This window comes from Geospiza fortis, unplaced genomic scaffold (assembly GCF_000277835.1).
Source record: "Geospiza fortis unplaced genomic scaffold, GeoFor_1.0 scaffold1, whole genome shotgun sequence".
Classification (NCBI taxonomy): Eukaryota; Metazoa; Chordata; class Aves; order Passeriformes; family Thraupidae; genus Geospiza; species Geospiza fortis.
Genome location: NW_005054320.1, coordinates 6,267,681 through 6,295,558, shown reverse-complemented (window position 1 = coordinate 6,295,558; position 27,878 = coordinate 6,267,681). Strand labels below are relative to the sequence as shown.

Genomic DNA, 27,878 nt, shown 5'->3' with positions numbered 1-27,878 from the left:
CCTGCGGACATTAAGGCCAGGACAGAAGAAAAGCATCACCTGAGCACTGAATTAAGTCTATCTATCTCCATGAGTATGTAAATTGCACTTTAATAGTATTCAAGACTCTCAAGGAAGGCTTTCTTATATCCTTTCTCAGAATAAGCAGATTATCCAGTCAAACAGAATTTTGTGGACATCAGTGGGATTCATGCTTTGCACAACAGAAGAATAATACCATAATTCACACAAGAAAACATTCATTTATTTGCCATCTGGAAGAGCAGGGCCTTAGATAACAGCATTTATCAAAACTGAACTACTACAGACACACTGAACCCTACACTCATTACAAGGTGATGAAAAAGTGCTACATTAGCTTGGAAAGATGCCATGACAATTTCTCATGATAATACATAAAAGTTTTCACAGATGACAAATGAGTAGGTTCAGGTTACTTTTATATTATATAGATATTACATACACTAAAACAAAATTAAATCTATGAGATGAGAAAACATTTGCTATTAAAATGTAAGTGAATGCATGCTACCTACAGAGACTGAAACTTAATCCAACCTTATGGTACAGAATTGTAAATGTTGACAAAAACCCAGGTATTTTGCTTGGTATGTCACATGTTATTATATTTATCACTCAGTTCCACAAACAGGCTATTTCTGGCTTTTATATACAAACTCGATTTTTTTTCTTTAGCATCTTCAACCACCACAAAAGTACATACAGTATTTAAAACCATGCATATTAAAAAATTTCATTCTTATGGTACAGCAATTTTTCTGAATTTATTATAAAGGATTGAGAGGGATGTTGGCAATCTTTCAGTAATTTGGCTCTCCAGTCAAGTAAAGACCCCTGAGTAGAGTATTTATCACTCTTTAAGGAATTGATCAATAATTATACAAATTAAATATACTTTATGTAATGATTCCCTCTAAAGTACTCTCAGCAAACAAAAAGGTTCCAACCAGATTATACTCAGTATTTGCATAGTTCTGGAGTTTTCCAAGTATCTAATAAACTGTCAGTACATTGAATGCTAGATTTCTTCAAGTGAGGAAAATTACTTTTTTTGTACTTAATGCATCACACTGGATTGAATACAGTTGAAATATGGAGTCTTCACATTTGTAATTTATTGTGGAATCATGGAATAAGGCTTACCCTTCAAAGAAATCTTGTTTTGTTGATTAAAGTGAGACCTAAATGTGAGACAGCCTTTGCTGTACAGGGCTAAATTTTACCATTAGTTATCTAATTTTGGCAATAATTCCAGAGCTTTCAGTGGAAAGAGAACTAGCTTTTTCAAGAGAATTGCTTTGAGAATGGGAGCTGTATTTTAGAAGGCATAAATGAAAATGCCTTTAAGCAGCAACATAATACTGATATTGTGGGTGCAGTTAGACCAACAAAGATCCAACAGAAACAACTGCAGAAAGTATATGCCACCGACATAATCCTTGATGGAGCTCAAGCTATGAGCTTTATTCTTCTGCTCATAACAGGTGCAAGGCACCATTTGCCCTTTTGGCTTTATAGTTTCAAATGGGAAGTTTTTTTCACATATTTTCTGATCTTTTTCCTTTAAACAACTTAACTCTATTAATTTTGCTTTTTCTTCTGGTGCACCATTTCCTTCACTTTTGGTTAAATTCATATTTAGTCTCTTTTTTTTTTGATTGTTGTTTCATTTCTTGCATTTCTGTACTTCCTCTACTCTTCTTTCTTGCACTGCAAAGCATATGGGTGTTTTGTTAGGTCCCAGCCCATAAAAAAACTTCTCTAGCTAATAAACCCTTTTAATCACTTCATGTTGAAGATCACCCAACACCTGTTTGCAGTAAACTGTTAAATTACAGGAAGAGTAGATAATTTTGACTTGAAAGTGTTGAAAACATGGCTGTCTAGTCACTGACAAAAAATCCTAAGTTCCAAAGTGAGCCCTACTTGACTTGAATGCTGCTACTCCAAATTCTTGCAGTAGTGTCATCAGACTAAGCAGGTTCAGTCCACCTAGGACAAAGCTATTTTTCAGTCCTCTGTTAAACCCAAGCACAACCCACTACAGGGTACTGCAGAAAACTTGATCTCCCATGTGCAAGAATGAATTCTACGTCTTGATTATGAATAAAGTTTCAACATCACCTCACACACTGCTTGAGGCTGCTTTGGGCTGCTTTTCATCCTTTTTGAGATTTGCTTCCATGTCATAATCTCTAGGACACACTGCCACAACAACCAACAGAAAAAGTAGGTGTCTGCATTCCCAGATATTGCATGCCCTCCATTTGCCCGCCTTAGGTTTAAAATTTCAAGAACTTAATGCTTTAAAAACAAGATCCTACAGCAAGAGAAAAATCAGACCAATGTAGTAACTACTAATAAGTAGTTAGGCCAAAAGCTACTAGACTTAGTATCTTGCTGGCCTATCTGAAATCCCAGACAGCAGCCACTACTAAGCCTGGATGCACAATATGAAGGACCAAAAGAGAATTATGTATTGCTAAAGGATAAAGAAAACCCACCACAGCCATGCCTGTTTTCTTAAGCCCAGCTACTTCCTCTTAAATAATTTCATTTTGTTCTGCCAAATTTATGGGACAGCCAGGTAAGAAAGTATCCTGCATGTTCTTTCTTTCACATTGAAAACTACTCTACGAATCTTTATTGTTTACCCAAACTGTTATTAAACATTAGGAAATGCATAAATGTCATTATGAAACCTTTTACAATATGTGATCTTACAAGAAAATAGCACTCCCTTAAAGACAACCCAGGTATGTAACAAACCTATTAGAGCACGGGGATTACTAGGCATTTTAATACAATATATTGTTAGGCTTCACCAAACAAAGCCATATAATTTTCATATTCTCCTAAAACTCTGCACTTCTCTGAAGTAGTTTTATTTTACATTATGTAAATTAAATTCAAACTGCTTTATATATTATAGTCTTTTCACTTCTACAGAAAATATTAACTTGACTTTGAGGCTTGGAAGCTTTGAAGCAAGACTCAGATTTTTAATGAACATCTTCCATCTCAGTAAGTACTGAAATTACATAACGATTTCTTCAAGAGAAAACAATGAAGTCTCATACTGTAGTTTTCATTGGGGATGAAAGGTATTCCATTATATGACTCTATTAGTCATATATCCCACAAGCAAATTAAGATGTCTTTTGATGCCATTACAAAAACGAGTCAATAAGCCAGAAAGAAAGAAACGCTAGTTTTCTTTTTAAGAAGTTATGGTTGTACTGAGTTATGTCAGTATGAAGTGCTTCTGACAAAGTTTAATCAGATTGTCAATCTGATTCAGATAACATGCAACCAAATTAAATGAAAACTTGAGGATTTTCTCATTGTTGATCACTTAACAGAAAGTCAGCCAGAAATGTGGATATTGTACTTTCTTAGCAGCAAACCACAACATAAATCTTATTGATCATTATAAGAAATAGCAAAAAAATTGATGAATTGATACAAAAAAAGGTGTTTCTGCTCTGCCAGAACAGTCTGAAACATTTTATAATTTGTTCCAAATGACAAACCAGGATATAGAATATTCTGTAGGATATAGTAATTTTAAAAAAATCAGAGGTACTAACTAAAATGGTTAAATGAGAATTTTGTAAGGAAAACTATTTTGCTAAGGTCCTAAAAAACCCATATTATTTACATAAATTATGTAGGTAAAAAAAAGATATAATAGAATAACTGAAAGAGGCATTGTCAAAACATTGAACTTTATTTTAGAAAGGAATATATTCTGACTAGCAAATCTGAAAAGGTATATTTTTCAGAAAATCCCAGCACTCTAAAGTCTAATAACCATGGCCAAAACCTCACTGCATATTAGTAGAACACTACAATGTTAAAATAATTTAGAATGCTATAACCTCTAAAGTATTAGTAAAAACTCTAAGATTACTTAAAATCATATTTATTATGTTAATTGTATTCCTCTAGGAAAAATAAAATATAATTTTGAGAACACTTTTTCTGCCTCTGCTTTGTTATTTTTGTTTTTTCTGTTTTTAGCATGAAAAGTTTCCTGGAACACTATTGCTGGTGGTGAGTGGGAAGACCTGCAGAAGGGTGGAAAGTAAATTGCATTTTTGTCAAAATGAGAAACAGTTATTCCAATTTAATTATTTAGTTGTGCATTCATAGACATCAAAACTGCAATTAAATTTACACTATGGCTTTTCCCTTTATACAGATAATCTTGAATAAGAACAAGCATAGAAACTGTGTATTCCTTATGCCCAGCACTGACTGTCAGAGTTCTGTTTCTAGAAGTTCCTACAGAAACTCATTAGCTTGAGCTCCCTTTCAGAATCCTACCAAAATAATCTACAGAGTCCAGGTTCTCAGGAAATATGGAAATGTCACAAATTTACAGGAAAAGAGGGAGATAAAACATGAAGGAGCATTAACTTAGGAACATGAGTAGCTGACGGGAAGCAAGTCCAGTAGCTGCAGGACACGCCAGTCACAGTCCTGGCCCTGCCTTCTGCTCTCAGTGACTCCTAAGGGACTGCCACTGTCTTACACCCAATTTACAGTGAATTGCCCCAGCATGGACAAATTCAGCTGCTGAGAAAGTTGATCACCTTAAGAAGGTTATGGCTATCAGAAGTCTACCTTTTCGCTGCAGTGATTATGGGTTTTTTCCTAACTCTGGGGATTTTCTGCAGCATCCTCTGGTGCTTTCAGTACTTTCCACTGATTTATGCTATTTCCTTCACCTGGTCATTCTCAAGAGCTGTTCTCTTGGCACTGCCACCTGATAGACTGGGCAGCATCCCTGGTACTTGCCAATGTTATGTCAGGTCTTCTTTCAAAGCAGCTCTTTGAAAGGATTCCTCTAGAGAGGAATCTGTGGCCTGTGTAGCCTTCAATGGATATTCACAACAGGGGAAAACTACTGCATAAGCCCTTCCCTTCCTTATTAACTTCTGCAGGATTTCTTCACTCCAACAAAAAAACTAAAGCTGCTGAAGGGACTCCATGACTTTGTATCAGTTCTCTTCTCCCTCCAGCAGCAAGCACAAATTATTTCCACATGATTTATTTTCTTCCCTCATACTCCCTTAATCTTTTGGTAATTTTTAACAAAAGTAATACAAAACAAAGCACACCAGACTCATCTAGTGCCTCCTCCTGCTCCAGTGGTTGAAAGTGGACTGAGGTAGCTTCTGGCTACCCCCTACACTCAGAAAGTGTAAGGTTACTTTTCCATCAGTTTAGTAGTGGATATTCAAGCTGAGATTATTGCTTTAAGTCACAAAATGGACACAGGAAGATTTGGACAGATATTCAGGCAAAGTAATTTGTAGCTGACCTAAAGTGCCTAAACAGAGGCACAGGTTAAAGCTGCTGATAATGAAAGAAAGGAGTCGTTTCCAGCAGATCTAGCAAAGAAAGTAAATGATGAGCTATTTGGCCTCTGGAGGTATTTAATCTTTTTCCTGGTCTATATATAAATTTGGAGCTCGTCAGCACTGTAAGACGTGTAACAATAAACAATAGCAGCAATTCATGCAGTCTGCCATCCACATGATGTGATGTGTTTTCAGCAGATGGCTGTGCAGTTCCCCAGATAGATGTGAGCTGGGTCTGTGCATAGTAATAACATTTCCTCTGCTACAAGGGGGTGTTATATACCAGGAAGCCCTAGGAAGGCCAAAACCCAAGATGAATTCCATTTTTATGAGTTCCAATGCTTAACTTCAACTCTCATTTTAACTTACTTGCAGAGTATGCAAAGTCTGTAGGGCCAGTGTAAGAGCAGAGGAAATACTTTAAATTACTAAATGGCTGACTAAGAGCCAAATGAAATAGAGAGCAGTTCAACACATCTGGAGAGTTCCTTCCTTTCAGGGTCTTGGTGATACTAATCACAACATGAGCATTTCTCCTATTCACACTAGATTCCCCAAATACCATATAAGATAATTTCAAAAATTTCTAGCAGCCCTGCACACACAGATCCTAGTGGAAAGGGAATGAACCAAACATGCCTTTGAGATTGATACTTGTAGTCAACCTGTTTTTTTAATAATGTGGTTTAGTTTTAATTTAAAATAAGAAAAATCTTCTCTTTCACATATATTTTCTGCTAGCAACAGTCAACTTTTATTTTGAATTAAAATAAGTTGATCTGTCTTATTTTATGTTTTAATTACTTACATAGAAGAACGTGAAGTAGAGATAAAAACACCCTAAACATAAAATGCATTGCATCCTGGTGACAGCATAACTTGGGATAAACCCCATTGTTATTTAGGAATATCTGGACACAAGAGGAATATTAAGGTAAATTATATTCTCAAAACACTGCATTAACAATTCTGTTTCTGGATTTTTTCCAGAATGTTATACAGACTGCTCAAATATTTGTTGTTTTAAGGCAATAGTGCATCCACTACAAATAAAGGTGATGACAGGACGGGATAGATGGAGAGTATCTATCTAATGAGAAATGTAAGAACTAAAACTTTATTGTATTTTTCCACCAAATTCAGAGCTGAATGTGACTATTCTGTTTATAAATACTCTGTGAATTATCTCTACCAATAAATTCTAAGTTAATAATGAAAGTCACACACTATTACAATTAAAAACTGTGAAACAAGTCATCATTTAGCTCACATACCACTGTGCCTATTTCCTGACCGAACAACCAATACATGCAGACAGTAGGATCACCTGAAGACATTACTTGAGCTTACACCTCATATCTGTAGAAATCAATGTTTTAAAGTAAGACAGTAAAAAGAATTGCTTTACATGAGGCAATCTAATACATGTTCCTTACAAAGAAACATGAATGAAAAATGGAGTCAAGGCAGTGGTAACAGTTACTTTCTAGACTTCTGCTTCCCAATGTTCCTTTCAAGTTTGGTATCTCAGACTATTCCTCTTACCCAATCGGTCCAGAGAGCAGTTTTATTTGTCTTTGTTTTATACTGGTTTAGATACAAGTATTCATCACAGTCACTGCTGCCTGTACAACAGCAAAATTTTAATTTGTGGATTGGAATGTAAGAAATGAACCTCTGAGATTCCTCTCTTCTGTTTAATACTGATTTAATCTGATTTCTTCAAATTAACTACCACTTGAGCTAGAACAAATTACTGTAAGATACCTCTTGATTTAAAGAATTTCAATGATGGGAGATTCTCTACAAATGCTGAGGTACAACAAATCAGGATTCCACCTCTAAACTATAATTTCAATATAAATTATCCTAAGCAAAGTATACTTCTAGCTATTTGTGAACATCCTACATATAATTAAGACATCCTCCTCTCCTCCGCCCCCATTTCAATTGCTGCAAATTGTATGCAGAAGAAATGTTAAGAAAACATTTTCACTTTAGAGTTTCATTTAAGGCCAATAGGCTTAAATGGTGCCGAGATTTCTAACACAGTTATTTATTTTGACAAAGCATAAAAGCTTATGCAGCTATTTTCCATTAAATTATTTAGATATGTCATATGGCTGGTGGTCCACTGCTGCTTTCAATGTGTTTAAGATACAAGCTTTTTTCATTGTGTTTCTTACCTGAAATATTATACATAAGAAACTTACAAAATAAGAAACAGGAATACAAGAAGCACATATTTAGTTTTTGTCCCTTTTTTCCATTGGATCTATTGGCACATTCTGAAGCATTCTGTTTTTTAGAAATTGGGACTGATCATTAATCCTTTAAAGTGTTAAAAACGAAAATACAAAGTTCAAGGTAAAGCACTATTAATAGTACATTCTGTTTCTTTTTTCCCCTTCTTTTCTGTTAAAAAATTGAGAATAAAAGTAAGCTGTTCCTGTGTTTCTTCAAAAGCCAGAACTTTCTGTGTAAACTTTCTGGACAGGAGAAATAACCCTAAAAGCTTGAAGTTAGGCACATTCTTGACTTGTGAGCTTAGTATTTAAAATGACTTTGCAACCACAACTGCAGTTAATAGCTTACAGCATTTAAAAATACTTGTTTTAAGAAATGCTTATGTCAACCACAAAGGACATCAGTGTAACAACTATATGAACATTTGCAATGGGTGTCAACATAAATTATTTACAAGCAGTTAACTCAAAAGAACCTCGAACAAATCAGAAAAAGCATGTTCAGAAATACATTAGATGCATTCCATTTGATTAAATTAGTAAACCCAGAGATTTCCCCTGAATGAAGAGTCAATTTATGTATTTAGATCAAATCTTATCAGGTTATTATGAACTCTTTACAAGGACAGTCAAAGTCTACAGCATGCCTCAGGACCTTTGGTTTTTCCCAGTTTTATTTCTTTTATTTCTTTCTTTTATTTACAACTCCACAGAATGTCACCCTGGCCTGTCCAGCATGCCGTAACACATACAGAAAGACAGCTGCACTATAACTTCCTATGGGATACAGGCACTGAAATTCCCACCCTCTAACTCCAAGGCTATCTGCAGTAGCACTGCAGCAAGTTATGGGCATTTTTGGAGCTCAAGAACAACTCAGAAGTCACTCTTGAAATCCCGGTGTACAAGGGGATGTACAGCTTTGGTAGCCTGTGCTATGGATAATTGGTTTCATTTTCAGAATGACAGAAAATTACCTTCCTTCCTCTTGGGCAAATGCACAGCAAAGAGACATGCTCTTTTGTCAACTCCCTTTTACGGTTTTGACTGCAAATTTATTGGAGGGTCTTACCTGCAGGAGCAGGATCACTGACAGTGACACTTTCTCCCTGCCTAGATCTTTAGTATTACACAACAGTAATGCCGTGGATCAAACAGGTGAAACATGAACACTTGGTCCCAAGAGAAAGAGATAAGGAAATTACATAGAAACACACTTCCTTAAATAGAAAAAGAGGCTGGAAGAAACCAGCATACTTTTCATTGACTTCTAATTTGTTTCTGATGCTGACTCAAGGTCATCACACAACAAAAATGAGAATAAAAGTTCCACGAAATCAGTGAGGTGAGCAAATTAATGAAACAAGGTTGAAAAACAGACTCTTGCTCTCATCTTCAGGGGAAAGACAATGTACATTATTTTTCTCTTGTCTATTGGCTTGTGAAATCACTATTTCATATTTGTAATACTTCACTTGTCCTTCATAAATTTCTTTGAAGGTTAAGTAAAAATGGGGCTGTAATACCAAACATGGTGACAGTGATGGGCAATACAGAGCACAGCAAGCGCCACTAAGTTTCTTAGCAATGAAAAAAAGCCAAATAACAAAGGCTGGAACAGGAGGATGATGTTCTCAAAAGAGAAAGTTTTTGATGTATTTATTTCATTGATTTTGTAGCATCTGCATTAAAAAACCCCAAACACCTAAGGGTAGAGTTTCTCTCATCCCTTCATCCAAATTGAATACATAAATCAAAAATGCAGTTTTTGGTTTCTAATCTCATAGTTCAAAAAAGTAAACTGGGACCTATCTTAAACATGAAAGGTTGAAACTTGTCTTTTGTTCAACAGCTTGACTTTCACAGAGCTGTTAGAAAAGTAAACTAAAGATGTGTTAGTATTTCGCCCTCTGCTAGTTGCAGCATACACAAATCTGTGTTTATCATACATTCTTACTAAAATAAGTTTAAACCCAATTTTATATCAATATCAATCAAGTTATTTTGAATGACATGCTAAAATCAGGATAAGACTGAAATACTGAAATTGACTTCAAAGAGAAAATAATTTTACATGTGTATGCTTTTTCTTTGTATGCATGCTTTTTTCCTTAACAGCTTCCATCAATTAAAATCATGTAGACTTATTGGAGACCAGCTGTTCTCATTTGTTGCGCTTCAGTAGACAGGGACTCTGTGATTAATGGTCCTTGTTTTTCTGCAATCTGCAGTCTCTCTTCTCTTCCTGCTCATGTACTGTTTAATGATATAATCTCAACACTGACATTACTAGCTCTATTTCTGATTTACTGGAATAATGCCCAGAGTTTATTGTGACAGAAGGAAAAGTATCCTAAATCATTGCATTGGGTTCTTGCTCGAAGCTGACGTGTCTGGGCAGGAAAGAGGTGGTGTGGTTTCCAAGAACCAAATTACTTACTGCAACTGAATGGGTGACTGCTCTTCACTGCTCTAAGAAATGACTGGAAATCTAATATAACAAAGGTCAAAGGAAAGATCTGAACAGAACTCTGAAAGATGTCTCAAAACTCTAATTTGGAAACTTAAAAGAGAAAACCATGTAATTCCCAGATCTACATTATAACTGTAACAAGAAAATTCCAATTGATAGTGTAGACTGTTTATGCTGACTGAACTTGCATACATTTTAAAAGACTTTTTTTTCCTGTTGTCTAATATGATGCATTTTTGTATTACAGTACTGGGCCTCTCATTTGTTATGACTGAAACCATGAAACAGCTGTTCAATGCATAGCTGTGAGTATATATTTTAAAGTTTGCTATCCAAACCTGGCCTCAGAGCAATTTGGCAACATAGCTGCTATGTGAAAACAACAGAACATGTTACTCTATGTTTTCACAAAAAAGCATAAATCCACTGACAAAAATGCTTTATTTTTTACAAAGCATTAGAAACAACTAGCATGCTCCACAGCATATGATGTAAGGTTTGACATCATATAGCAACATTATGTCTCCTGCTAAGAAATCTTTTCCAGAAGGAAGAAACCCAGGCAAACAATCACACATGGCCAGGTGACATAAAATTTAAATAAACCAGGACATGTTTTTCTTCCCTATTGAAGGAAAAGTAAAACTTCACAAAGATTTTTTTTAATGGAATTTTGAAGAGATTGGTTTTTTTGTCAGAGAAATAACCGAAGGAACTACAGCCAGAGAGACCCAAAGAAAGATGCAGATTGGAAGAGTGGGGTTTTTCAGGTCAGAGGGCCCTGTGCTGTTGTTAAGTCCTCAGGTAATTGTGCCAGCTACACATTTCTCTCCAGCAGCTTAATGGGCCATGATGGTTTCATGTGCGCACGTGTTAAATGATTGGTTGTAAGTCATCTTTCAGGGTTTTTCTGCCCTTCTGCTACCAAAGACAGCTGCTAGCTCTAAGAGTTATTCAGATGTAGCATATTAGGCATTTTGCCCTCAGAGAAGTTCTTTAATAAACACATATAAAAGCAGATACTGTGGCATAATGCATTTAAGGACTTTTTAAATTGAAATGAAACTGACTATAATAATATTGGCAGAATCCTGATGGACTAAAAGTTACTTTGGGGAAAGATTGTAAAAGCCACCATTTAGAAAGAAAAGAGATTCTTAAAATCAATTTTGGATTTTGATATAAACAGAGACCCTTCTAATATTCTAGAATGAAAAATATGACCAGGACTTCCGTGATCTTCATTTACAGTAACATTTACCCTTGTGTAATTTAAGCATAAAGAAACCAAAGTGGTTCTAGAATAGCCATCTTAAGCTCTTGCAGCACTTTTTCTGCAGTGGCACCAACATTCAGATTGCATTACATATCCCACCCAATATGGTAAGCATAAAAAACTAAACCTGATAAAATTAAGCCATGACGTTATCTCTGATGTTCTGACCATAATGTTATTCCTACTTGCTCACCTATACTTAAAAATACACACTAACCAAGGTTTGGAGTCCTTCAAAATGTTTACCCTTCAAAAGGAAAAATTTCAATATAGCACTTGTAAAAAAATCACTATAAAATTCTATTTTTAATGTCTAATTTACACTTGGTTTTACTGCAAAAGGAAATTTTTTTATTGGATATTTGAGAGATTCTCAAGAATTAGTTTTACAGCTGTTGTAATTTCACAAGTGATCTTGGTACTAATACTAATGAAACCTCTGAGGGACACCATATTAGAGAGGAAGGACAATCTGCATGAGCAAAGTACAAGAAATTGAATTAAATTTGAAATGTAAAGGGCACAGCCTCAAACTTCAAAGAACTTCCACTTTAGGGTTAGAGCTCATGATACGGAATTGATGGAAAAAGATAATTTCAATTTTGCTTGTCTTGCTTTGCTTCCACTATTAAAGACTTGCATTGAAAAGCAGCACATTCCCTGCCAGCTAGATATACATCAGGGAAGAAGTGTAATGGGTGTATTAGTCAATCACAGCAAGACCACAAACACTGGTAAGATGAAGCCACGTGAAAGGAAGATGCCATTTTTGCATGCATCAGTAAACATATTCCTGCAGAGATTACAAATGAAAATGGTATTGTCAATGGCCACAGCACAGATGGGACGCTATCTAGAATGTGCTTCCTTGATGAATCATCAGCTCAGAGAGAATTGACATAAGGAAAAAGGCCCAAAGAAAAGAAAAGGTAATGAAGACAAAAAAATTATAAAGGAAAACACAGAATCTTGATTTTTGTAGTGAAAAAAATCCCCCCAAAACCAAACCGACATGGAACAATTTTCCTGCAGAGCAAACAGTGGATTTCAGCTTGAGTAGTTACATAACAGTGCAAGGCCCTGGTTGGGAGACTGTTGCATGTGGAGGAGCTGGTGATGCACACATGAGTGACCCCAGGAAGGCGCCAGGGGCCGCATGAGCAGCGCGGTGTCCAGCCTGTGTGGGGCTGCACACACCCCTCCAAGCTGCACAGACACAGCCAGCTTGCTGTCACTGAGAAGCCTGCAGGCAGCTCCCACTCGGTGTTGCACCAACAGTGCAGAAGGAAGTTTTAGTGTTAGTGTCCTTTCTGTTTGATAGTAGGAATAATGCACACAGCTGCCTCCTTACAAGAAAATCCTGCAATAACTTGTATGACAAAAATGGGGTGACCCTTCCTATGGACAGGATACCTGCTGACTGAAGGCCTGTATGATGATGTCTAACTCAGGACTCCCAGCATCTACAGGGATGCAAGATTCCCTGCGCTCTTCTGCCATTCTTTGTAGTGCTAGTTCTAATAAATAGCATTTTGAATGCTAACTTCTAGGGCCTTGAGTGCCTTTCTTCCTGGGATGATAAGGGACCAGCAAAACATTAATGTAAAACATCATCAGCTTGCTCATTCAAGAAAGGGAGGTATATGAGTTCTCTGGTGTGCAACTGAGAAAACCAGACTGAGGAGGTCCCTTCAGCTCCATTCCATTAGAAGGCTCACATGTCTATCAAAAAGAAAATTTTAAGGATCAACTGAATTTTCATTCTATTTCAGTAGATTGCACAGTCTCAAAAATCTATCAACTCAAACCTGTTGATTCCTGGTATCAATGAGCAAATCTAATTTTTGCATTTTTGCCCTTTGCTGGTTGTTTAGCTAACCTGTGTTGAAGACAAAAAATTCCAAAATGCTTTTGCTTGATTTCTTTTTATAACCAAGACAGTCTCCTTTTCATCTGGGTTGCATGACACTTTCCAGGACGAGCTTATGGCTCTCATTGATTCTACAGGTCAAGTGCACTATGAAATTTTCTATAACATGATATAAGATGTGAAAAAAGAATTTTTTTTGTTCAATTTGTTGTTTTTTGTTGTTATTGCTGGGGTTTTTTCTTTTTTTGGGTTTTTTTTTGGTTGGTTGGTTGGTTTTTTGTTTGTTTTGGTTTTTTCATTTGTTTGTTTGGTGGTTTGGTTTTTTTTAACAGAGGAGCAGAGGCATGTGGTAAATAAATGCATTAACAAGATTTGGGTCAGTCTCACTGAAGAATCTTTTGTCTTTCAGGAATCTTTTCAAGCTCAAGAATTGCATGAAAACATTGGGTTTTAAACCCTTGAGCACTATTCTTTCAAAAGTGACAAATGCTGATGCAAAACCACACTACACGTATCAAACCAACCAACCAACCAACCACCCACCCGCTACCAAAACCTACCACAACAACAAAAAAAACCCAAACAAAAACCCCCAGAAGAATGTTTTGTAAAATCTTCATCAAGATGTGGAAGCAAATGCCAATTGCATGGCTTCTTTTGGTTTCCTCACTTTTTTCCATCATCAGTCTGAGAAAATTTACATCCTTTCCAGAAATTGGCATGTTTTTTGGTGAAATATTGCTTTATATTTGGGTTCTATGGTTCTTTCCAATAGTTGAATGCTAGACCACACCATGTAATCAGAATCTGTTTTGTTGTATAGCATGACCATGCAACTGTACAGAACCTTGCTTGATGACAGCCTCTGACTAATTTGAAAGTACATAAATAGAGTTCACAGCTACACACTATTAACCAGGAGGTTCATTTATGAGCAGGCAAGCTATCACAGGAATCCAGTTCCTTGAACAGGCAGTGAGACAGAGAATCTACTTTAACTAGCCCACAAGTTCCCTAATACAAATGAACAGACACAGGTACTGCTGTGATTGCACAGCCAGTCACCAGTATTCACTCAATAGCCTCTTGCTGTCATTTTGATGAGGTTTATCTGAAAAGGAGAGAGAAAGCATTTAAAATGCTCTTAACACAGGACACAAAACCCTGCAAAGATACAGTACGGCAAATAAGATTCCTACTGTCAGGAAAGAATATAGACTCAAGAAGTTATTTTAAAACACCCTTTTTTTTGTTTGTTTGTTTTGAGTTTGGTTTGTTTTAATTTGTTCCAAGCATTTGGAGTAATACTCTCAATCATCTTGTTCAAATACTGTAAGATCTCAACAGCAGGAGTCAAATTTCTAATTAATAGTGAGTTACAGTTAACAGAACTGCTCTAAAAGTCGCCCACTTAAGAGGCTCCTCTTGCTTTGTGCCAGCATACCTTAACACTGAAGAAAGTGCTAAGAGTCTCAAAGCCAGTTAGAGAGATTGTGTCACCTGGTGGCTCCCCCTCAGAAGGGCCTTGGTATGGAGTGCATGCAGGTGGATTTAAAAACCCAACACTGTGTCACACTGTGCTCATGTGTGCTGCTCTAAGTCACTGACTAAGCTGCTGCAGCACAGTTGGCTCCTTTGTCACATACCAGTCAGCAATGACTGAAAGAAGAAAGAGAGGAGGGCTGTCCCCTGTGTCAGCCAACACAACTGAACCAGTTCAGCTTTGGAATGACAGGAGATGAATTGTGTTCATAAGTGAAACAAGCGCCTGCTGGCTTATAGGACCTGGATTTCACCCTGCAATCCTTGCTGGTTTTCCTATCCCAGCTGCTCTTATATTAAATGAGAATCTGTAAGCTGTTGTATATTTAAAGCTGTACTTGCTAAAGTCTGCTTTGATTATATTAAAAATAATGAAGACCTATAATAGTTTCCAGTGGTTTTGCTTAATCCTAATATTCTTTGCAGCAGATAGAGACAGTGTCTAGTCCCAGTAGTTTGATGCCAAAAACTGATGCCTTGTGAAGGCTGACCTAGAACAGAGACTAGACAGAGCTAAAGAATAAAGTAGGTATTTATTAAGAGGCCTCAATAGATCCACCTTGGGCAGCACAACCAAAATGGCCAAAATGGCCAAAAAATGGATGGCCAAAAAATGGATGACAGGTCCCAGGGTCTCACACTTTTATAAGTTTTGGTCCATTAGCATATTGGAACCAATTGTCCAATTGCAGCTTTAGCTCTTGGGCCTGAGATCTGGATCACCTGTCCTTGGCCCCCAGCTAGACAAGGAATTGTTTTGTCTACCTAATCTGTGGAGAGAGCTTACTATCCCCTAAGATGAAGCCTAGACTTACACAATAAAGCAGATTAGAACTTGAAAAATATAAAAGCTAAAACCTGAGGAATCAGCTGAGTTATTTACTTTGCCTAAAATGCCTACTGAAGATCAATCTGGCATCTCCTATGACATCAAGGAAGGAAAAAGAGGTACTAACATATGGGAGGTGTCCACAATTTTGACCTTCAAAAACACCGAGGCAATTCTTATAGAATGTTTACAGAGTTTAAAATGTTTTACCTGTCTACCCTATTTGTAAAAGAAACCATAAATCATGTATTACCAACCATATGCTACTGTCAAACATGTCTTTGAGTAACTGTCTTATCAGTACAGCTCTTGGTATGGAGCCAAGCACTGAGACACATTGCTTACAGTTGTATTTTCTTGAAAGTTCTTAATGCACTGTATTACATTCCAATTACAGCAATAGAAACCTGAGATGATTACTTCATATAAAATAAATATATACTTTTTGGCAAAAATGTATAATTTTCTTAAATCCAAAAAAGTCCAGAGCATTACACCATAAACCAGAAAATATCTGTTTGCCATTAAGTCTCTTTAGTGCTCCTTCTACACTTGCTCCAAAGAGACACTTGCTCCAAAGAGAACAGTGAATTATGAATTATTATTGCTAGTGCTGCATCATCATTAGTTTAACAGTAGGTCAGAAGAAGAAAAAACTAAATCTGGAGAAGCTGCAAACTCTGATTTAACGGCTAAAAAGGTGCATTTTGTTAGTGAATTATTATTTATAAACCATTCAGTGTCTTAATACTGAATCTTACCTATTAAGTCAAAGACTACGGCTTTTCAGTGTTCTTTGCTCTTTACAACTATGTTTTTACCAACATCCAAAGAAAAGAACATTTTTACTTTTGTGGGAGAGAGAGAGGGGATATATGTATGTATGCACTTGGGGAAACTTGACTCAAGTAATTACAGAAACCTATACACAAACACTGCTAAAGAGCAGCTTTTAGTCCATTACCATGAAATCTTAAATGTCAAGAAGCAGAAGCAAACTGCAAATTAAACAATTCAACTACATGATGACTAGTGGATTGTGAGTAATAGCCAAAGCCTTAAGTAACATTCATCTGTCTAACAGAAACTACCAGCTCTATGGTTCATGCACCACATACCATAAAACCTCAGAAAAAACTGATTCTACAAGAAAGTTAATTAATCAAAGTCCAATAAAACAAGCATTTGGAATAGTAAAATCATCTTCATTATCACAAGCAGATAAAATATTAGCATTTAAATGCATTATATTGCATCACTTAATGAAGTAAATCTCCCATTAGTTAAAAAAAAACCCAAAAAACCAACTAAACCAAACAATGTAACAAGGAGAGAAGCATATTGAATAAATAAAATTAATTTTTTTTTTAAATCCTGAAGAGAGACATGCAAATGGAAAAATTTGAAGGATTCACATATTCCATTTTGATAGATAAAATGCACCTGAACAATTATGTGTTTGGCTCTGTGAAAATTACCTAAATCTAAAATTAAGTTATATTATAAATAATCTTACAAGAGCTAGCCTTTGACTTCCTAAACACTTCCCTATATGACACTTTTCAATACCTTAATATTTTTGAAGACATGCATCAATATTTTAAACCTATTTTCTATCAACAACCATTTCTCCCCATTTAAGAAGCATTTAAAAACCAGCTTGTTCACTGGTTCACAAACTTAAGACAAAAGAATCTCTATTCAATATGAATCTTGCTTTCTCTTAACCCCCCTCCCACAGGAGGAGAGGGGAGGATAAAAATAAAGTATTTTTAACTGTTCCTACAGTGAGGAAAACATTACTTTTTGAAGGACAGACCTTTGAATTTCTTGAAGAAAAACAACTCTGATCTTATGACTTTATCAGCTTCTCAAGTTCCCCTTACATCCATTTAGTCATAGATTTCACATAGCTACAGCAACCATTATTTCATTCACTATTTCTCTGACCATCCCATAATTTAGAGCTTCTGTTCTCTAATGCCAAAAATATATTCAGAAAAAAAAAGAAAGTTCTCTTTTAGACTTAGCTCTATTAGGCACATAAATGTTCCAAACTGAGAGGGTTAATTAGAGCTTTGGTCTGACTTTTTTGCTACTTGCCCACAGCATTATGTTTAATTTTACATACTAAATGTGTAATTGAGCTTAGAAAATTGAAAGTTAGATGATTTAAAAGAAATTTATATGCATGTAAAAAGAAAACATAATAAAAATTAAGATATTTCATTCTGAAGGCAAGTGCTTGAATAATTAAAAAAAAAACCAAACAACCAGAAGCTTAGAGCAGTGCTAGAGAACCCTGAGAAGGAATGAACTGCCTACAATGTTATTTCTTCATATTTATGGAAAGCTCTTTTTAAATTTAAGACTGGACTTACTTCTTTGACAATATTATATTGCAGGATATTTGCCACACAGTCTCTGATGTCCTAATAAAAATTATTTAAATGGCATCAATTGAACAAAATTGTTACAAATTGTTACAATTGTTACAAAAATATATATAAAAGAACTAAGAGTATTTTTTTGTTCACAACTTACTAGATTTTGATAGAAGGCCGTACAGTTAGCTATGCAAGGCAATACAGTTAGCTATGCATTTGTTACAAATAACTTACATTCTCAGATCCTACTTGCACCTCAATTAAAAATGTCACTAGAGAAAATTTGCTTTTAAGCAAATTTTCCAGTATTCTAAAGAACTTGCTTGCAAATATTTTGCTCAATGTTTTAGGGTGTCAGACAAAAAAGAAAATTAGGCAAGTGTGATGACAAATGTTTTGCTCTTAGCAAAGCACAAATGTGTGTGTGAGTTTCTCTTAGCAAGAAATGCTGATAAAATATTGACCGAGATAACAGGTTAATATCTCTAAAGAGAAGGCAGAGATAAACAGAGGCTGCATTCTTATAAGCAGTGGTTGGTTAGGTTGTGTGTCAGATTGCTGGCTGGGAGAGCTCAACCAAGATGTACTGGAATAACTTCTCTGATATTTAGATTTATCAATGACAAATTGTGAATAATGCACCTACCTGATGAGAATACCAAGATTCAAACATTTCACCATGTGTAAAATGATAACTTACTGCCCAGAAGCAGCTAGAAATGCACACCTAATTTTTCATTTTCATCTTCTCTCATGCAGTCCCAAACCACTTGACACACTTCTGCTATAGGTTATAAACTCGTTGGAATCAGGCTGTATATTTCCTAAATTATTACACAGTACATCCCACTACAAATCATGCACCTCAGTGACATTTTAGTGCAAATATGATTTGTATCTGGATAATAAACAACAAAGAAAAATGTATTTCCATAATAATTTTCAGACTTGCTGCAGCTAAAGATTTGATGAGTCTGTTGCTCTGGTGAAGTACTGGGATCTCTTCCCACTGCACAAGCAAATATTTAACTATCAAAAAAAGTTGCTGCACCTTACTAAACACTGAATGCACGTACTAAGAGAATGAAAATATGAGTTAAATTTCCAGTTAAAAACAGCTGCTGCATTTATGCACTGCATCTTGGTTTCTTGTCTACTGCCTTAATTCCTTAAGAAAAACTTGGAACTTTTTCTCATTCTTAATAGATGTGCAGCACTGAAGTTCCCTAACATCTTATCAGGTTTTACTTGGGTGACTAAATACAGATTGAAGTGCTCAGCTCCTGTTTGAGTTTGAAAATTACAACCACTCATTTAATCTATTTTCAGTAGGGTTTCCTACAATTAGGTACTGATAAAGTAAAATTAAGAAAAACACTCTGATTCCCTTTACACTTACCAGAGTTTCCCAAATTCACAATCTATTTCTACTAAACTTCCAGTATTTTACAAAAAAAAAATTATTTCAAGGTAAAGAAAATAATTATTACCCTCCTACAGCCAGCTGAAGTACTCTGTCTATTACTGAACAACAGTTCAGCCAAAAGTGAGTGCTTGTGTCCAGTCTGAAGAAAAAAGGAATTACTGTTCACAGCAGTTCATGCAAATAGAAGTAAAATGAAGAATATTTTGGCATAAAGAAGACCAAGTTTTTCTAGTTCTGAGAAAGCTGCAGAAAGAGAAAGACATATGTCCATAGATACAAGCCTGAAAGAAAAATATTCAAGGCAAAACCTGTATCCACCTGTAGAAAGGCAAAATATATTACAAGAAATTCAGGAAGTGGGTTTTTTTGTAATGAGATCTCTATTTTGTGTCATATAGCCTTACCTTTCTCTGTTGAATTTCAGAGAATGTAGAATAGCTGGTCGTTTCTGCCGGAGGTTCCACAAATGAAGTGCATCATCTGCACATGCACTGACCAAAGCACCCTAGAGCAGACACAAAATACAGCAACATGTTATTTTTCTGCAAGCTTTGTATTCTTACATGATCCTCAATGCTAAAGATCTACCTGTCAAACTACAGTTTATGAAAAATCATTCCTTTCTTCTAGAACAAAAATACTCTACCACAAATAATACACAATTAAATCGATCTGGTAAATGTAAACATTTTAAATTAGTACAAGATCAGCCAAAATTAAATTAAAACTCCATCAATTTAAAACTCAAAGCTTTGTACCAAGGTTACACAAGCCAGCTCTCACCTGTTTCCACATAAGCAGAAAGACTAACAAAATGGAAAAGAGACAATATTTACTTAAAAAGGTGAGTGTGAAAAATATAACTGAAGAATAAAGGGATTAGTGCATGCATGGGCACACATATGACAGTGCCAAGCACAGCTTAGGAGTCATATCAAGGTAAGATGAAAATTCGAAACTGGAACTGTGAAAAGAGGATGCAGATAAGGAAGTAGGGACAGGTAGCAAGAGGACAGGATGTAGGAAGAACTAAGAGATGTAGACAGAAGGACAAAGTCTTTATCACAGATCAGAAATACTATGAAGACTGGTTCTGCTTGCGGTGTCCCAAAAATGGCCATCTTTCAAAGCCCAGGCCTCTATCTGACTGAGAAACTTGGAGTGAACTTGTTCTACCTGTTTTTAACTGCCTTTCTCCTCACCACAGAATATTGACTGCATGTGAAACTTACCTGCAGGGGAAGCTCCCTACTGCTCCTGCAGTGGTTTGCAGCACTTACACCTCTCATCAGGCACAGATCTACCCTTGTGTATTACCATCACAGAGGGAAACAGACTGCCCAAAAACAAGGTGATTCTTTATACTGAGGAAGGGCAAGCATGTAACTGGAAAGATCAGTTCCTACAATCTATGACTGGCTGATAAACTTCTCTATTCCTAGCAATTGTTCTTTTCAGTGTTGACCTATGAAAATAAAATATATGGAGGCGAGATCTCCCTAATACAGTGTAATCCATGCTTTAATTCTCATCTCCCAAAGAGTGAGAAAGACTGTCCACCACTGAAATCAAAATAATCCTATGTATTAGGGGGTTTGCTGGTCACCCATTGAAAAGAAAGAATATTAATTCAAACTTTGTCTTTCCTGTTCTCATACCTGCATTACTCTTAAGAATTTCACTGGAGTGTTTCACCGGATTCCCTCCTCAGTGTCCATGGTTCAGTTACTTTCTCCAAATAGATGTAGGAAAAAATTAAATATTTTTCAGGTTTAAAAAACCCATAAAACTAAAACTCTTCCCCTGAGAAGTTCTAAGATCTCCCAATTTACAAAGAGGACTTGCAAGTGTCAAAGTGTTTCCTTATGTCATGGGAGAAAATTAATCAAAAGTGAACTAAGATTTGGCCAACTTCTAAGGTCCTCAAAAAAAACCCCCTCTGATTTGTATTCACTAGAAAGTCTTCTTGCCTATTTCCATCTTCAGAACCTTCGGCAAAGAGCAAGCTATAATGTGGCACCGTTTCTTCATGTTGTCTAAATTTGATTTTGGCAAACCATTTACAAAGACTAAGCATGATGGTTTAATTGATGATCCCTGCAATTGCTTTTCATTGCTTCACGTAATAGCATATGCCCAACTATTGAGTTTTCAGCCAATAACCATCAATATATTTTGATAGAAAGATTTACCTCATTTATTAATTTCTATTTGAACCAGAACTGTGCAGCAAATTTAGTAACTTAATGGATTTTACATCATTTTACACACATTCACATATTGACTGCCTTTTGTTCAGTACTTTAAACTGATGTGTAGGAAGGCAATACTTTTCCCTGAGTGCAGTCCCATAAATATTCTTCTAAAAGGCTGTATGTTGAATGTTCCCTGGATGTACACCACTTATTTGTTGGCACAATTTGTCAATGGAAGAAGTTATATCAGTCAATTACAATAACATTAATTTATTCAACTAAATTTATACAGAAGAATCTGAGTAAATACGTCCTTACCTCATTGATTAGGAACTGGAGCTGCAGAACTGCAGCACCACTTTCATGTTGGCAGTAGCAATCAACACCAGGCCTGCCCAATCTGTTGTCATCAAAGTCAAGGATTCTAACATTCCTGTTATCACCAGAAGTAAAGAGGGAAAGAAAGAAAGAACTACCAATTAAACTCTAATTAACCTTTAATTAACCTCAATTCTTCTTGTTTTCTGTAAAACAAAAGAATTCATGATGACATTCCACTATTCTAATTAAAGTACCAACATCAGCAGCCTGAAACATGTGCAATTGTGAGTGATCTGTTCTAGCTTATTTTTTTTCCTGTGAGACAAAGTACATGAATTAACAGATAAATTCAGCAGGATGCAGCTTAAATTTATTTTTATACATTATTGGTCTATATAGCACATGAATGTACCAGATTTTTGTACTTATCAAGACTAGAATTATAATGAATGTAGGTTTTTATCTGTTCTCTTCAGGTTTTTTTCTGCGCATGCTAAATTGTCATCTCCCTAACTTAGAGGATGATGGTCTTTCTCATCTGAGTCAGAGACTTCAGCAAGAAACTGTTGCTCCTGAAAATTACTGAAGATCAAAAGTAAGGCAAAAGGAGAAATATGAAACATTATTAGCAACCATATTGTGCGAAACATATGAAATACCACATTTTAAAAATATCAGGATTATTATTAGAAACAATATTCTACAACACAGAGCTTGATCCACTTGTAATATACAATCATATTAGCATATTGTAAAACCCTGACCAAAAAAAGCCAACTGTCCACTTATTTTAGCTGCAGGTAAATGTCAGAATCTTTACTTCCCTTTTCATAGGAGAAAGATGTACAGTAAACCATTCTAATACTGGCCTCCAGAAAGTACAATCCATTAATTAGCAAATTTGAGGTTTAGATGCTCCAAGTATGAAGTAATTGCTCTTCCAGCTGTTAAACAAGCAGCTTAATGGATATCGCTTACCTTGAGACCTGAAATCTACTCTTGATTTTGTCACCTGGTCTAGTGGATAACCTTTGGGGGAAAGAAGGATTTTTTCTTACCTGAGCCTTCATTTCTCTTTTTGTAAGATGGAGATAGAGTTTTACAAAACTGGTGTTTATAGATGAAAAGCTGTGTATAAAACACCATAACTACATTACAGAACACCAAGGCAGAGAAAAAGAAGTAACTCTGTTTGCTGCTTGCTCCCAAGCTGTAGTCATGGATACAATCATAACTGATAAAATAATAAAAACCTGCATCTTTTAAACAACCTATTCAAAACGGACAACAAAGATGTATTGTAGTCTAAGGCACTTTCTAAGTCTTGATGGGAATCTTCTGGTCCATTCTGAATGACTCTTCTGTGGCACACTTTTTTAACATTTAAAAACCACTTCTTGTAACATGAGAGAAAGCACCAAAACCAACCAAACAAGTCACCAACCCACCTGGGATTTCAAGCTAACTGGAACTTTTAAGAGATAAGTGGTTTACTTTTAACCTGAGTTTAATACTCAGTACAAATACATGGCACTACTTAATGATTGTCCTTAATGAAAATTACAGCTTGCATTGCCCTGATTAAGCATCTGTCACCCTTCAGCATCAGTTCAGTATCATGCTAGGTCAGTTTTCTAGGAAACATCCTAACAAAGTAGATGATTTCACTCAGCATATCCCAAACAAACAAAGCACTCTCCAAAAATTCACATTTATATGCATCAGTGTTCACCCTGAAAAACAAATTACTAAAGTACTCACAAATTACTAAAATAAGAGAGAAATTGTGCTGTCTGCTTCATTTTGGCCAGTTGCCCTGAAGTGAGAACTGATGCTTAAATAGCAGCATTAGCACTGACTGCTGGTGGTTTTCAAACATTCTGGGAGCTGCAGTGAGGTCCTTCCAGCAGAAGGAGCTGAAGAGATATGATGACTTGGCACATGTTCTTGGCACTTGAGGCCATCTTCTGCAAATTGTGAGTTTTGCTGCCAAGCATGGACAAGTACAACCTTACCTCATCAAATCTTTTCATAGCAGTGTATTACAACAGGACATACAGCAGAAGTACCTATAGTTCAGGCTTTGGACTGACTTTATTCTTTTTACTTTTGCCTTTTCATTAAATGATGACTCTGCTATCAGGGAGAATGGAGTATCTCTGAGGATATTAAAAGGGGGGACCAATACATCTAAATACTGCAAAGTAGACACCATGGGTTTCAAGAATAAAAGCTAGTCACTATCTTCTCTCTTATCAGTATGTTGGATCTCCCAGGGGCTTTCAAAGCCATGCCAGATTATCCTAATTTATACATAAAACGGAAAAAGATGAAAACTAAGTCTGGATGTCTTCTGGGATCTAGAGCGAAACAAGTAGAATTAGAATTATGTGCATCAAGCAGTGAAAGTGTGACAGCAATAACATTCTAAAAGAAAAGTGTTCTTTCTGAAAACTACACTTAATCCTGGCTTTAATATCTGTGAGAGTGAAACAGGATTTTTTGCTCTTCATTCACTTGTATGCAACACTTTTTCACTGAGTATTTCAACATCCTGATATTCCAAAACTTATAATTACTTGGGAAAAAAATCAGTTGCTAAGATGACTAATTTTAAATACTTGGATTCATCTTCCAATATGCAGACTTCCATGACAGCATAATGCATTAGTAACCAAGAATTTACACTCTCACATCCTGGAAATTAAAGTTGTCAGTGAATGATTACATTCATGATGAGAGGTAACAATGACCAAATCTTTTCATAGCATGATCTATGACCACTTTCCACAGTACCCCACAGCTTTTTTATTCCATGACTCATTTTTACTATGTGATACACACAGATCTGATGTGTCTCATTCTTCTCAGAGGTTAGTACTAATGGAATCCAAGGACTTGCAAGTCCTTGGTGTTCACTGAGAACCAAAAGTGCAGATACCTCAGAACTGACTCATGAAGTTGAGGCCAGTGTTACTTGTAGCAGGTATTTAACTTAGGATCAGAAGGGGATGAGGTAGGACGTGTTTTCCTTCATTAAGACAGTGACTCTTCAGTAGTATGAGATTAAATCTTTTAGCAATAACAAGGCCTGCAGTATGATTCATTCCTCTTTGCAGGGGCAAGGAAGTGAAAATACGGTGTCATAAAGAACCTCCTTCCAAGGCAGATAGCGGATATCTCAAGTAAAAACTCCTAAATCACATACGGCACCTTTTTCAAAACCAAAAGTCTTTCACAGAAGAAAATGACACCAAGCTATGTAAATAAGCAGCTCTAACTTTTTTTTTGGGTACTTAACCAACTTTTTCCATGACTAAGAACAATCTATGTACAGAAATGAACATTAGAGCAGAAACCATGATCCCACATCCACTATTTTATTTAAATGATGCATACAGAAATGGGAAATCTCCATTTAAAGCTTCTCCTTAAAACATTTGGGAATTGTGGGGTGCTGCAAAAGTAGTGTTGCTGCTCTGAGTCCTCAGTCATCTGATCTGCACTGACTGGTACATGTTTGAGTAGGACTATGCAGCACCCTAAGAGCAGATGCTTGTGGGCTGGTGTTACTCCATTACATAAACCAACTGCAGAACTGACTTGGGGTGTAACTTGAATATAGGACATCTTTTTCTTGCAGAAGACTTATCCCACTGAATTGAGTGATTTATCAGTTTAAAAAGCACCAATGGATTTATCTAAATAGTCAAGTACAAGAATGATCAAAGAATTCAACCACATCTCTGACCACCGAAACCAACCAGAAGGTTTCTCAGTTGTATTTGTGTTGTGGGGCAGATCTTGTAAAAAGATAATTATGGAAACAGCACCTTTAGCACCTAGATTTGCAGTTCTGAACATAGCTACTTGCAGTTCTTGGAATACATATTTTTACAGTTCCCTCATGAAGTTTCTCCATGTCTCATACACATTAATTTTCTACTAAGGACAGTGTATATTCTGGTACAAATAAATGCCACATTCCTAAGTCCTAAATAAATGCCTAAGTCCTGAGTAAAAAACTGCGGTTCAAACTGATTTTTTCTCTTTACATGAAACATTCTATATTTTGATTTCTGAAGTGTATTGCCCCAGTGTTTTGTCATCCTCACTATTCAGAATGCCACGCTATATGTGGAATCAATACATTTAGCTTTAGTTTCAAGCTTTTGCATATCATTACATCTTTTTATGCTAAATTAAATACCTTCATATTAGCAGGAATTTCCTGCTTTGAAAGCTTTATCTTATCTATCTTCTTCATAAAGAAAAGAAAAAACTCTGAGCTCCTTTACTTTCATGTCACCAGCAATTTTCTTAGCTTTGAATAGTTCCTGTCTGTTTTCATACATAGTCTAGAATGTGCACTCAACCTCTTCCAAGTCTCAAAACCAAAGCCACACACATCATCTTGGTAATGGTTTCTTTAATATAATGTAAAAACATAGACTGCATTTTGTAATTTCTTATATTCAATATAATTTTTAATGCATGTGTGTACCACCTATTTATTACAATAACAAATTGGGAAATCATATTGGTTTTGGTTTTTGAGACTTCTCCATTGCTCTTCAAAAAATAAGCACTCCCTAAGAAGTTCCATTCTGTCAACTGCTTGTAGCTGAGCTCACTGAATTCCTTACAAAGGACACACAACCCCTTCCTACCTTCATGGCCTTCTATTTGCTGTAGATTCACTGGGCACTGCTTCATTAAACAATATCTTTCTGGGTTTTGTTTTGGACACAGAAGGATTCAGTTTTACAATGAGCTTCATTATGTCTGGAGTTCATTCAGCTGGTTAAATAAATAGCTCTTTTTTTTCCTCTCCACTATGAAAAAGTGAAATACTGCTGCACTTGGCTGCTATCTTAGGATGCTACATGTGCAATCTTTCATAAATGCCAACTTTTTTGGCACCAATATACATGAGATTTTGGTCTACAATGACCTTTACCTTGTTTATTTTTCTTGACATAGATTTCTCTGTTCATGCATACAAATTATGTAAGAGTTAATCTAAGGAACAGTTAAATATTCATTATTATCTTTACTGGCTGAAAATTTTGCTTTTGGCAAATCTTTGATTTCTTCCATGTTAAAGCTTATAGATAGTTTGTATTTAATGGCAACTCTATAGACTAGAAGCCATTTTATTTCCCAAAGTATATGCAGACACCATGAGAATAAGCAAAACTCATAAGGCTACATATTTTGATCTCTACTGGATAAGACTGCCTTTCAAGGTCTTTGTCATTTTGAGAATTATCTGTTCCAGAAACAGAATACAAATACAGTCAACATGTGACTGAACTCAACTAACCCTAAACCTGAAGCACTACCTTGTGAAAAGCAGTTACTCAGAAGTACTGACTCTAGCAGCGTTTCACAAATAACACAAAATCATAGAATGGCTTGGGTTGGATGGGACCTTCAAGATTATCTAGTTCACATGTAGGGGAAGAATTTTATATTTAATTTGTGAAATATGAATAATTTTAAATGTTCTTTTGCCTATGCATACACACACACACACACACACACAGAGTGATTAACAGAAACTACCTAGCATTAAATTCACCTCCAAAAAGAAGCAATTTAGTTATTAATCTGTAAAAGCTCCACATTGCCAGACATCTACACTGAAGGATCTGTATTTGGGGCTGTAATTCATGCAGTAGTAAAAAAAAATAAATTAAAAGGCTGCATTCACAGTGGGCTTCCTCTTTTTTCCCAGGTAGTCATAAACCCCAGCAAGTTAACTGACACATACAGATAACACCAATAAAGGCAAAAATGAATGAAAACTGGAATCCATGGAAGTAACTGAAGAGTATAATTAATTATATTCACAGGTGCCAGTGTTTCAGAGCCAGTGCAGAGACCAGTTCAGTCAAAAGCATGACAAATATGGGGATAG

At 35.9% G+C, this 27,878-nt stretch overlaps 1 protein-coding gene across 3 annotated transcripts in view; it reads right to left on the bottom strand.

Annotated features, from left to right (window-relative positions):
* The window catches only part of STXBP5L (syntaxin binding protein 5 like), a 184,176-nt gene that overhangs the window by 94,621 nt on the left and 61,677 nt on the right, over positions 1–27,878 (bottom strand). For all 3 annotated transcript variants that reach the window (XM_031056622.1, XM_005420578.2, XM_014306851.2), the window contains exons 3-4: positions 21,953–22,034; positions 19,844–19,944 (exon numbers count right to left, since the gene is read on the bottom strand). In XM_031056622.1, coding sequence (XP_030912482.1) covers positions 19,844–19,944; positions 21,953–22,034 — 183 coding nt within the window. The remainder of the gene's footprint in view (positions 1–19,843; positions 19,945–21,952; positions 22,035–27,878) is intronic.